At 39.8% G+C, this 12683-nt stretch overlaps 1 protein-coding gene across 1 annotated transcript in view; it reads right to left on the reverse strand.

The window, feature by feature from the left end:
• ush2a (Usher syndrome 2A (autosomal recessive, mild)) overlaps positions 1-12683 on the reverse strand; it is a 182954-nt gene that overhangs the window by 24757 nt on the left and 145514 nt on the right. The window contains 5 exon segments of the mRNA XM_055036528.1: positions 6243-6379; positions 6463-6680; positions 7690-7852; positions 8137-8295; positions 11197-11354. Coding sequence (XP_054892503.1) covers positions 6243-6379; positions 6463-6680; positions 7690-7852; positions 8137-8295; positions 11197-11354 — 835 coding nt within the window.

Consider the following 12683-nt stretch of genomic DNA (forward strand, 5'->3'; position numbering starts at 1 on the left):
GGAAGAAATGTTGGAAAGACAAACAAAAAGAAGCTGCAAGGATGGAAAGAAGGAGTAAATACATAATGGAGGAAAGGAAGAAAGAAAAGAACAGGAAAAGGAAAGAAAGAAAAACCACATCTCCACTTGAACCTACAGCTCAGGTAGCTGAATCTATTGAGAAAAAGATTACTTGTGCATTCTAGAAATTTGGTCTTTATGAAAAAGTGACAAGGAAAAAGTAAATATGAAAACAAAGCCATAAAGTACCCCAAAGTGAAACACGGTGGTGACAGCATAATGCTGTGGAGATGCTTTTCTTTAGAGGGGACAGCAAAAGCTGGTTATAGCCAAGTACAGCACAAACCTGGAAGAAAAACTTGAGACTAGACTGGTTCACCTTCCAGCAGGACAGCAACCCTGGATGTTTCAGATCAAAACATATTCAGGTGTTTGAACGGGCCAATAAAACTCTGCCTTGATCTAATTGGAAATCTGGGGCAAGACTGTTGACTCTCTAGCTACTTTGCAAAGATTTATGAGAAAATGTTCATTCGCTAGATGTTCCACTCCGGCAGACAAACCTGGAAACCGTCGCAGCTGTAATTGGAGCGAAATATGGTTCTACACGTTATTTACTGAGGGGGATGAATACATATGCAAACCACTGTTTTATGGTTTCCCACCACCATGTGTTAGTGACTTTTTTCTTAATGACATATCATCCGTATAAAACTGTTCATGCTTAAAAACACACATTCTGACTGTTTAAGTGACACACAACTGCTCTAAAACCTCATATTGGTTTTGAGGCTCAGTTCGCCGGCTGTTTCATGCTGTTTCACACTCTCTGACGATTTCTTAATGGTAAACTAACAGATTGTAAACATGCTGCCAGCTCTTTCTCTCTCCGTGTCTTCCGTGCCTTTATCAATCAGTCCCCTCTTTCTTTTTCAATATTCACAACTTTTCTCTTCCTTTGCTTCTTTCTCTTCTTCTTTATCTCCACTCACTTCAACATTTTGTCTCCATCCCAATCCCTTCTTCCAGTCTCCCCTCTCGCTTTCTCCCTCTCTCTCTTTAGCTTTTCCTGGTGTATTTTTTAAACAATGTGTCCTTCATGTACGGTTGGTTACGGGGCGTACAGAAGGACATCATTAGCGCTGGTGGTTAAGCTGTAATTTACACCATTACCGAGGTAGGGGCCATTTTTATTGCCTAGTAAATTTCAGCTCTGAAATATTTAGACCATATGGCTCAATTTGTGTAATAACCTTAATTTCCAAGCACCCTTCAGCTCCCTTCAGCGCCGGCTGTTGTTGGCGGATGGCAGAGAGGGGCGTGCGTGCGTGCGTGCGGTTTGGATCTGAAGCACTTACGCGCACTAATAAACACAGAAACAGCTTCGCAGAAACACAGATATGGCTTAAAATCTGCATGCAACACAAAATCCTTTACATTGCGCTTTCCATGTATTTGCAATGATTCAGTCACTAACACATAGAAACGTGCACGCATGTATGCATGGCAGCCGCAGATTAATAGGGTGTCAGCTTCTGTTTGGGTGAGGGAGCGTCAGGCGTCGGCCAGATGGTTCTCAGGGATGATGACTGTCAGGGGTCCTGCTCTGATCAATGGGATGTATTAATACAGCACGCAAACACACACTGTTGCACATACACGCGCAAACAATGATGCTTTGCATGCACACGAGCACAGGCCACAATATTGAGACATATGCATGCAGACAATGTAACAAACACACATTTAGACACACACGTATGCCAACGGTCTCCTTCCACCAGTGATCCCAAGGGCCACAGAGGAACATCTGGAGGAGCCGAGGGAGGGAAGAGAGGACAGCGAAGTAAAGGAGGAACCAGAAAGAGGAGAAGGGTTGATGACACAAAGAAAGAGAAAAAGATGCCATGGAAGAGAGGAGGAACAGGAAAATGAGAAGGAGAGTAACTGCAGAGATAAGAGAGAGTGGTGTGTGTGTAAGTGGGGTTAAATAGGTTAAAAAAGTAAAAAGATGGCAAAAACGGAGCGAGGAGAATGCAGATAATGGCAAAAAGGTAAAGAATAAGAAAGCTGAGAGGAGAGAGATACTGATGAAGATGAATCATTTATAAAACATCTCGAAATGGCCGAGTTAAAAGACTTAAATACATGACAGTAAACAGAAAAGTAGGAAGAGAAACGAATAAAAGATGAACCCAAAAAATATGAAAAATGATATAGAGGTTAAAGGTGGAACCCCAAACAACAGTGAGAGCAAAATGGAAAACATGAATAAATGGAACTACAGAGATCAGATAAGAACTCATGTTTTGACAGTAAGAACAGTGGCTGGAAAATAAATGTTTAATGTGTACTAAACTGTTTATCACTATTTCTGTCCCACTGAAGACCAATGGGCCTTATGGAGACCAAAGCCTCCCCCAACCTCCTTGTTTATGGTCAGGGGTGAGGTTTAATTCAAATAATTCAATTATTTGAATTCCTTTCTTAGACAGGAATACAGTTTCTCCATTATTATTATTATTATTATTATTATTATTATTATTATTATTATTATATTATTATTATTATCATCATCACTCAGGGAGTGTCTGTAATCAGGAAAAGTGTGATTTAAGTTTTGGTTAAGATTACAGTTAGATATACACTAGTAATGATTAGGTCAATGAAAATGTTTGGATTAGGCATAAATGCAGATACTAAAATGAAAGGAAGTTCAAACAAAGTTCTAATATGGGTAGAAAAACAAACTTGTGCATGTTCGTGCACACGCATGATTGTAAATGCACGTGTGTGTGTGTGTGTGTGTGCGCATTCGTGCATGTGTGTGTGTGCCAGGCAGCTCGTAGGGGTCCAGCAAACAGGCTGCCTGCGTTTCATACCCTCATTCCGTCTGATTGCCAAGACGACCCCATTAATCAGCCAAGCTGGCACAAAGCAGGGTTTCCAGCCCAGTCTAAGATTAACACACACACAAATATACACATACCAAATGGACACACACATATGTTCAAACAATACTTAAAGAGGGGAAATGTTGAGGAATAAAAGGGGGGACACTAAGGGTAAAATGTGAGAGGAAAGGAAGGAGCTGTGACTGTGAGTAATATCGCTGAACTGTGACCTTTCAGATGTCAGAGAAATTGTTGAAACGTCTGTTGAAGATGTGTAGATTTAAAACATACTGTTTTTTGTTTTGGAAACAGCATTATCTCAGAAATTAATGTGATTTCAATAAGTGGATTAAATAAAACCTTGTTAGAAAAATAATTGTTTTAGCAAAACCACCACCGGCACAATTGTTAAATTTTTTAGTAATTTACTTTTGAAACAAGAGAAGTTCAAGCCCATATTTATCTTCAGAGGGGGAAAATACAATCTCTCCCTCTAATAAAAATATTTAGTCGTGATATATTTAGTGTAGGAGCTGTAATGCTGAGGGATTAATTTTCTCTTCCAAAGACACTGGGGAATTTGGAAGAGGTCTTATATACAAGTAGATATAAAATATAAATCTCATGGCCTGTTCCAAAAACCTGAAACAGGTCTGAAATATGTCTTTTGATGTGATAATGCTGGAATGAAGAAAGGCCTGTGCTCAGCCCAGCTCTCTTCACCCTGTTCACACACGACTGCGTTGCCATCCACCCCACCAACACAGTCGTCAAGTTTGCGGACGACACAACAGTAGTGGGTCTCATTTCAGACAACAACGAGACCCACTACAGAGAGGAGATTCAGCAGCTCACTCAGTGGTGTTCAGCCAATAACTTGGTGCTGAACACAGGGAAGACCAAGGAGGTCATTGTGGACTACAGAAGGTCCAGGAGGACGGGTCACACTCCCCTTCTCATAGATGGAGAAGAGGTGGAGCGTGTGGACAACATCAAGTTCCTGGGCCTCCACATCACATCTGACCTCTCCTGGAATACAAACACCTCCCATCTGGTGAAGAAAGCACAACAAAGGCTCTTCTTCCTCAGGAAACTGAGACGGGCTGGACTTTCCTCACGGCTGCTCCTGAACTTTTACAGGGCGACGATCGAGAGCGTCCTCTGCCTCAACGTGACTGTGTGGTATGGTAGCTGCACAGCACTGGAGAGGAAACAACTGACACGGGTGGTGAGAACAGCACAAGGCATTGTGGGATGCCCCCTCCCGGACCTGGACTCTATTTACATAGGCCGGGTCAAGAAGAGAGCTGGATCCATAGCCATGGATTCCAGCCACCCGGGCCACAGACTGTTTGTGCCGCTGCCATCAGGCAAGCGGTACAGGAATATACGGACTACAACAAACAGACTGAGAAACAGTTTCTTCCCCACAGCAGTCAGAGCCATTACTCCCTGCCGCCCTCCCACACATATCATAACCTCACATACACCCCCCACCTCCACACAGCCATATTTTTCTGCACTTGCACTGTCACATCATCTGCACTTTACCATAATTGGACCTGCTGCTTCTTCTTTGGTGTGGTTGAGTGCCTTTAGTTAATTTTAGTTGTATATATATTATTATTATTTGTGTTTGTTTATTTAATATTGTATATTTTGACTTTTTGCACGGGAGTTGCAATAGAAATTTCGTTGAATCCTGTTCAATGACAATAAATGCTATTCTATTCTATTCTATTCTATTCTATCTATTCTATTCTATTCTATTCTATTCTATTCTTCTAAATCAACACAGAAATTGTTCAACGGACACAAAAAACATTTAGCCAAGGCCACCAGGCCCCAGTCCTTTAGGAAACATGTGGAGTGAGCTGAAAAGAAAAGTTTAAAAGACACAAACTAGAACTTAATCTGAGCATATCATCTGAAGAGGAAAAATCCTAAAACAATATTCCTCCTCATATGCATAAACTTTGTGAATATTATGAAAGACTGACTAATTTCCTACTGGAGTAGGCGGATCGCATGATATATTGAAAGCACAGGTACCAGACATGTACCAGGTACTAGGCATTTTCTTCACCTTTTCATTCATCTTTATCAAGTATGCCTGTAAATTTGTGCTGATCTTTATATTTAAAAACACTTGTTCACTTAACTTTTTTATTAATTTATCAGTTATTTTAAGACAAAGTCTTCATGAACAAGAGCTGCTCAGGGCTCAGCTGCTTGTTAACTTTGTTGTTTCTTCTACCTTCTTTGTATAATCTTGGAAAATGGAGTGAATGGTGTTGAAGGCTGCTCTGTGACAAATGACCACCACCAAAATGAGTCTCTGCCATGTCAATGAGGCTCTCTCGCACACACAAACACAGAGTGGCCCATATCAATGAGAAGGTGAAAGGTCTCCATTTACATCTTGTATTAATTATGAGTGACAAGCCAAAGGTCACCGAGGGAGAAGAGGCCACACGTATGGACAGAATATAGATCTATACTTCTACCTCTTGTCCCTCTCAGTCCCTTATCTATCATGGCTGTCTCGACTCCCCTCTTGGTGATTCACTTTTCTTTTTAATCCTCCTCCTTAAACTTCCTCATATCCATTCCTGGTAGTGTTTAATTTTCTAAACATTCCTAACAATTTTCAATTTCAATAATTTAACGTCTTATCTTTATCACATTGTAATACCAGAGTTGTTTTACCAAATTCTTTCCAGGTCTCATTTGAACTTTTTCATCTATTTCAAATAAATGTATCCTTTGTTTTCTCATTTCTCCATAGCCAGATGTTAGTAGAATTATACAGCAGAGTTTCAGGTATTAATACAGATGCATATTGTGTTGAGACGTTGCCAACTTTGGTTGCCAAGAAGTACAATGGAGTTGTGCGTAAACCTCGCTGCCAACTCCTACTGAGTGTAGATGTCAGGTGTTAAGAAAAATATGTGTTAAACTGCTCTATGAATATGTCAGGGTGTTTGTAGGTATGTGTGTGCATTTGATTGTTTCTAATTTACTTATTCGCTGTGGTAGAACATGGATCTGAGGTAAGGACCCTGGAGAAAAGCAGGTGATGGGTTGTGTGTCTCTGAGTGTGTCTTCAGACCTCTCGCTGGCAAACAGATGGCAAAAGCACCGCAGGTAGAGTCTAAATTTCTTCACATGCATCGCAGATGACAATGACACAGAGTCACTTAAACATTATATAATGTGTTCTTGCTGTGGGCTTTTTTGCTTTTCTTATATAGAGTTTATAAAGTTAGTGAAAACAGTGAGCATCTGTATCCACAAATAAAACCTGATTTATTGCAAACAAAAAAGCAAGACGTGGTGTGGTTTTACCTTTACAGTGAGAGCTGTAACAGTAGTTGAGTTGAGAGTTGGATCCTGCTGGTGCTTCATGTAAACCAGTCTGTAATGGGAAATGAGACCATTGGGCTGGTCTGGCTCCCTCCATTTCAAGTGGACTGAATATGCGCCTATAAACACACAAAACATGTGTTACATGGACTAAATGCAAAAACATAAATTATCAATGATTAAATGGTCAAACAAAACTTACCAGTTGGTCTGACAACAGGGGGCGCCAGTTCTTGTGGTTTTGCCTGCAATGTTTGGGCTAGAGCCCACTGACTCACAACGGAGCCTTTGGAGTTGTGGGCGCGAACTTTGTACTGGAAGAAGCTGAAGGGTTGCAGGGCGGGACTCGCATCAACAAATTCAAGCGGCCCAGTGGACCAAATGAAAACCAGCAGCTCCTCTTCTGTTCCTAATGGTCGCCTGTGGTGACAAACCACATGGCTGTTTATTTTCTCCTGGTTCTTGTCAACTCAGATTTCAAGTTTCAACGCAAAAGCAACTTTTAAGATACTGTGTCTGAGGGTTTATAATGTTATGCCAGCATTTATGTCCACTAAACACACATGAACATGCACACACAAAATAAGGTTATGAACACACACAAGTGGAATGTAATAAGAGATGTGCTCAAAATTCAACCCCCAAAGCTCATAATCAAATATAAAAATGTAACTTATTTTCACCACTTTTATGGACTGTCAAAACAAATCACTATTGCATATTATCAACTTCACACTTCTGACTGTAAAGTGAAGCAGTTTACTTCAAATATGATGTTAAGCTTGTTAGTTTTCTAAAAGGATTTCAGCTTACTTTGATGCCCTTTTAGTGCTTTGAAAATAAACACCCTTGGTTTCTGGGGGGACTGAAATAAGAAATGTAGCATCACGTCTTAAACATTGTGTTCTTGGCTGATGCAAGCATCCCGATACCTTGGTAAGACTGCTGCTCTTTGATTGCGGAGGCTTTCAGGTGTGTGTAACGCACAGAGAAAGAGAGACATTTTCCCGTTTTGCCAAGTCCCTGTCTGCCTGAGTCGCAGGATTCCAGATGTGTCAGAGGGGGCGTGTGTGTGCTGCTATGCTAATGGTTGTTTCCCGAGGACTTAAAGGGCTTAGTCTGGTCTGACCCTGCATACAGATCACACACTCTTTGGTCAACAAGCCGACCACGACCTTCAGCATGCTTTGATATATATCTATACATACACATCCGGATGCACATTCACACAGACTGGTGAGTAAACTTTTACACAAGGAAACATTATTAAAACTTTATTTATGTGCAGCCAACGAATACAGTGTGAGTGTTTTTTTGCCTGATACATACTGTGTATAGTAGGTAAGGTAAAACACATAAATATTCCAGGATCAATTAAAAAGATGGTAAAATAATGTCATTTTAACTTTAGTTTCTTTATGTATGTCACCTGTATATATGGTAGGAAGTGATGAGTCCGTTGGGTTTTTCTGGAGGCGTCCAGTGGATCTCCAAAATACTCGGTCCAAGTGCTTTTACTGTGGGCGGCTGCAGACCTTCTGGGATTTCCTCTAAAGTATGAATATAAACACCATCTCCGACCCCACAGCCCTCTATTATGAGAAAAAAAGAGATGAAATGTTATAGCAACACAACTTTCTAAGTTTACTCACAATCCATGAACTAATTTACAGTCTATGACTTCATCTTTGAAAAAAAATAAAAAATAAAAAAATAACCCAATGCTACATTATACTTTTACTTGAAATAATTCCTGACTCGTCAGAGCAAAATTTTCTCTGTTGCTGATATGTGGGATAACTACTTTGTGTATTACCTTTTATTTTATTGTTTCGTCATAAAAGAGAGATGCTTTTTTACATAAAGATATACTTGCCATTTTGGCAGGCCTGCACTCTTATGTAGTATGTGGTGAAGGGCTCCAGATCAGTCACAGTGAGGTGCAGGTTTTGGCCTGCGTGACGACTTATGGCACCTTGACTTCCTGGATTTAACAGGACATTGTAGAAGACGAGCTGGCTGCTGTTCAGCTGAGCTGTGGAGTAAGACAGGATGTGATTACCTTCAGCAAGGGTTTTTTGTTGGGAATTTTTAAATAGAAACAAGCACCAAATAAAACAATTCTGATCTCTTCAGTTCAATAAGAAATAATCACCCCAAGCATTACTAAATAAACTGCTATGAATCTAAAGAAAATCGCCTGCAGTCCCATTAAAGCTAACTGAAACAGTTCCATGTAGACTAATAAAGGAATCAGAGCTGATTTCTCATGAATTTTAAAGCTGATTTAAATGTTCCTTTAAAATCAGTAAATTAAAAGGTTAATCTAACTGAGAAGTCATTGAAAGATGGTGGAGCTACTTCCTGTGTCTAGTTTTTAGAAAGATGACAGGAATGATGCATCTACTTTCTGGCTGTGATGGCACTAAACAACAAACATCAAGATTACTACAGTACAGTCGTCTTTTTTTAACAACACAATAACCATAAAGCAGCTGAATTTTGCCATTAATTAATTATTAAGTCTAGTCATAAAGCTATATGTTTCAACAAATAATCCCAGAGTAGCAAGTAAGAGGAATCATTTTGATTAACACACTGAACTCCTTACAGCCAGAGGTCAGCTACTTCACCCACCATGAAACAAAATAAACATATTTGCACAAACTGACTTTAAAAGTGGCTCTACATAAACATGTGCATTCATATGTTCTTATTGTCATATTTTATTCCCTCTAAAGTTTAATTATATCTGTAATGTATAATATCCGCATGCTGTCAGCCAGAAAAAGTAAACTTTTTTCTTTGTGGACCTGGTTATGGCTGTTATAACTGATTTTGATTGTTGTGTTTTTGTCTCTTTCCTCTCAACCCTCATCAAGTTGAGCCACATTTTTGCCATCCTTAGGTTTCAGCTAATTGTCGGTAGATGGGACGTGGTAAGAACAAGAGTCTACTAGTAAATTTTATAGCACTTCCTGTTTCTCTCTGCTCACAAGCATCTCCACAAAGCTTGAACAACGAAGTACATTTTGCATGAAAAATAAAATCAACAAGTGCCTGCTAATTTTATTTTTCAGCAAATTTGAAAATATCTCGCCTGTAAGAATTTATTTCAGGAATTTTCAACAGGAAAAACCTTCAAATGATTACAAAGTTTATTTCTACTGGCAGGCGGGTAAAGGTTTATGTCATTTCTGCTTCACAGTGCTAAACTAAAACCCTCAAGTTACATTTTCTGAACTCATCTCATAATCATATTGATATTATATATTGATCAAGCTGAGTACACTTGGCTTTACAATGCAGTCTGGCCTGGGACCAGACAATTTCTCACAAATGTAGAGAGAGCACACACACACACACACACACACACACACACACACACACACACACCACACACACACACACACACACACACACACAACACACACACACACACACACACACACACACACACACACACACACACACACACACGTGCACACACTGAGACTTTGTTAATATTCTCACTGGAGGTTTTTCCATAATTCAGGCCAACTGTATTGTGATGGGTTATTCAACATTCATGAACTCTAGATATCTCGAGAACGAACTGATTACCAGACAAATGAAAGACTTCAATTATTCACCCCCAACTCACATATGCACACAAGCGCCTTTAACCACACACACACACACACACACACACACACACACACACACACACACACACACACACACACACACACACACACACACACACACACACACACACACACCTGTGACTTCAGCATATAGGGCTCTTTATATGGAGTAATGCACTTCTATATAACACACACACAGAAAAGGATTTATAAGATCGAATCCAAACAGCAGTGATAACATCAGAGGTTTTGGTCACAAATATCATGTTTAAATTCTAGTATTTTACAACCATTCATTTTCTTTGCCAATGTCTATTTCATAAACTTGAAACAATTACAAATGCTAGCATATAGTGTAGGATGTTGAAACTCAAGTGTGAAATATTATTGTCCATTCGAGTTACACATATATGCACAGATAGCCACAGACATCTTGACGTAAGGATGTATCTAAATTTTAGAACCTGAACATAAATACTTTTAGCAGCCATACGTCAGTATGCATGAGTGCATGCATATGAAGACAAAGTGCATGCATGTACACACACACACACAGGTAGACACATGGCCAGAAGTGTAAACACACACACACACACACACGCAGGAACAAAAGATCAAAACACTCCAGACTCTGGACTCGGGGAGTTAACCAAGCGTGAGAACCCAGCCAATATTTCCTCACCTTTAAAATCAACCCATAATGACGATAGAATAGGCCTGCCTATGGAAATATCTCACAGTGATGCACATGCTCACACGCACACACACACATACACAAACGCATACATAAACACAGGCACAAATATACAGAAACAGCACACACACATACACACACACAAATGTAAGTGGAGTGTCTTTGCTAGTTGGTCCTTTTAAGCGGTTTCTGAGATGGGAAATCAGCCTAATGAGAGAGTAATAGTCAATGATAGATGGGTTAGGGCAGACAATCACTGCCCCATAAGCATGAGACGTAGCCCCTAGTGCATGCTCCTGTGTGCCAGCGGATCTGTTCAGGTCCGGAGAGGCCAGAAGGTGAATGGAAAACTAGTCAGGTCTTTAGTTCTGCTCTGAGGAAAATTAATCTTGTTTTATTTTTAATAGATTCCTTCATGCCCACAAAGATATGAAAATCCTCCATCAAAATGTAAAGATACTAAAAAGACATCCATTTTTACAATTTACGACATTTTTGGAAAAATTTAAGAGCAAGTTGAGCAACAGAGTCTGACCAAAGTGTGAGAAAAAGAGAATGACTCCATGTATCATTCAACCCTTTCAGTTATTGTGTTTTATAAAAGATGCCTACTGACCAGGCGGGGACCAGGTAAGTGATATGGAGTGAGGGCCTGAAACCGTCATGTTGTAGGGTGGTGGGATTCCAGTGGGGCAGGACGCTGGAGTTTGTGTAGCATATTTGTCACTCAGACCTGTGCCACCTGCTGTGCTGGCCTCCAGCTCATACAAGTACCTGAAGAGAAAATTAGATAAAGAGGAGTTGGGAGAAGAATTGAAAGAATATGACAGAACTGCAAACCTGCAAAGGAAACATCTATCAGAAAACTGCAGAAACTCCTGCACAGTGGAGCCATGTGCCTGGAAAACACAACATCCCCCCTTTAGTAATAAATGACTTACAATTGTTTTTTCCCCTAAATGTACATATAATAGGTGTTGGAGCTGGAATTAAAAAAATTATAAATAAAAGGTTTTTCCTTTTTTTACACAACTCTAACAGGGACAGCAACAAATACATCTGTGGAAAAAATTAAGAGATCACTGCAAAATGATCAGTTCTCTGATTTTACTTTTCATAGGTTTGAGTAAAACGAGTCTATTGTAACTACTGACAACATGTCTCAAAAATTTCTAGCAAAGATTTAGATTTTATTTGTTGAAAATGAGAAATGGTCAAAATAACTAAAGACATGCAGAGCTTTTAGACCTCAAATAATGCAAATAAAACAAGTTCATGTTCATTTAGAAACAACAATACTAATGTTTTAACTCAGGAAGAGTTCAGAAATCAGTATTTTGTGGAATAACCAGGAGGTTTTCAATGGGGTTCAGTGCAGTGGGCTCTTCATGGTTTTTAAAAACTGTATATCTGGTGAAAATTGTCTGCAGAAAATAGGTGTAGAGCCTATATTTCTCTAATCTCTCTAACTCTGGTGTTTTAGAGAATTTCATGATTATTAAATACTATCTAACAATTTCTAGAGAACATTTAATCACACGTGTCTTGGTGGATGCTAAAGCAGAAACTACAGTTCAGTTTTATTTCCTCTTCACTCTTTGTTTCTGAGGTTCACCTCTTCCTCTCTCTCTCTCGTGACTTGGAGCCTCTCTCGATCCCCTCGTCGTCTCTCTGGCTCATGACATCATAAGATAGATTTCCCTTTTAAGAGCATGTGGCTGCTAGGTGCCGAGTCCTACATTAACTGTGTAAGTGGGCCACCATTTAACATTAAAAGCCTTTAATTTGCTATAAACTCCGGCACACATGCATTAATAGGCGGTGATGTTGGGTTATTGTTCATGTGCTGAGCTTTTTAAACAGGAGGCCATTAGCGCCTCGGCACTGGGTTAGAACGCACTCACGAAAACATATTAAAACTACTCATACGTTACTTTTACACACAAGCACAGGCACACAGAAAAACATTAAAAAAATACACATCAGTGGGACACATCAACCAAGGCGAGGAAAGAGAGAGAGGGATTGTTGGAGGGAGGGGGTGAAGAAGAGATCGAGTGTGATGGAGAGGAAGAATTTTATCATGGCATACGGTTTCAGTGG

This window comes from Poeciliopsis prolifica, unplaced genomic scaffold, assembly GCF_027474105.1.
Source record: "Poeciliopsis prolifica strain line A6 unplaced genomic scaffold, Auburn_PproV2 SCAFFOLD011, whole genome shotgun sequence".
NCBI lineage: Eukaryota > Metazoa > Chordata > Actinopteri > Cyprinodontiformes > Poeciliidae > Poeciliopsis > Poeciliopsis prolifica.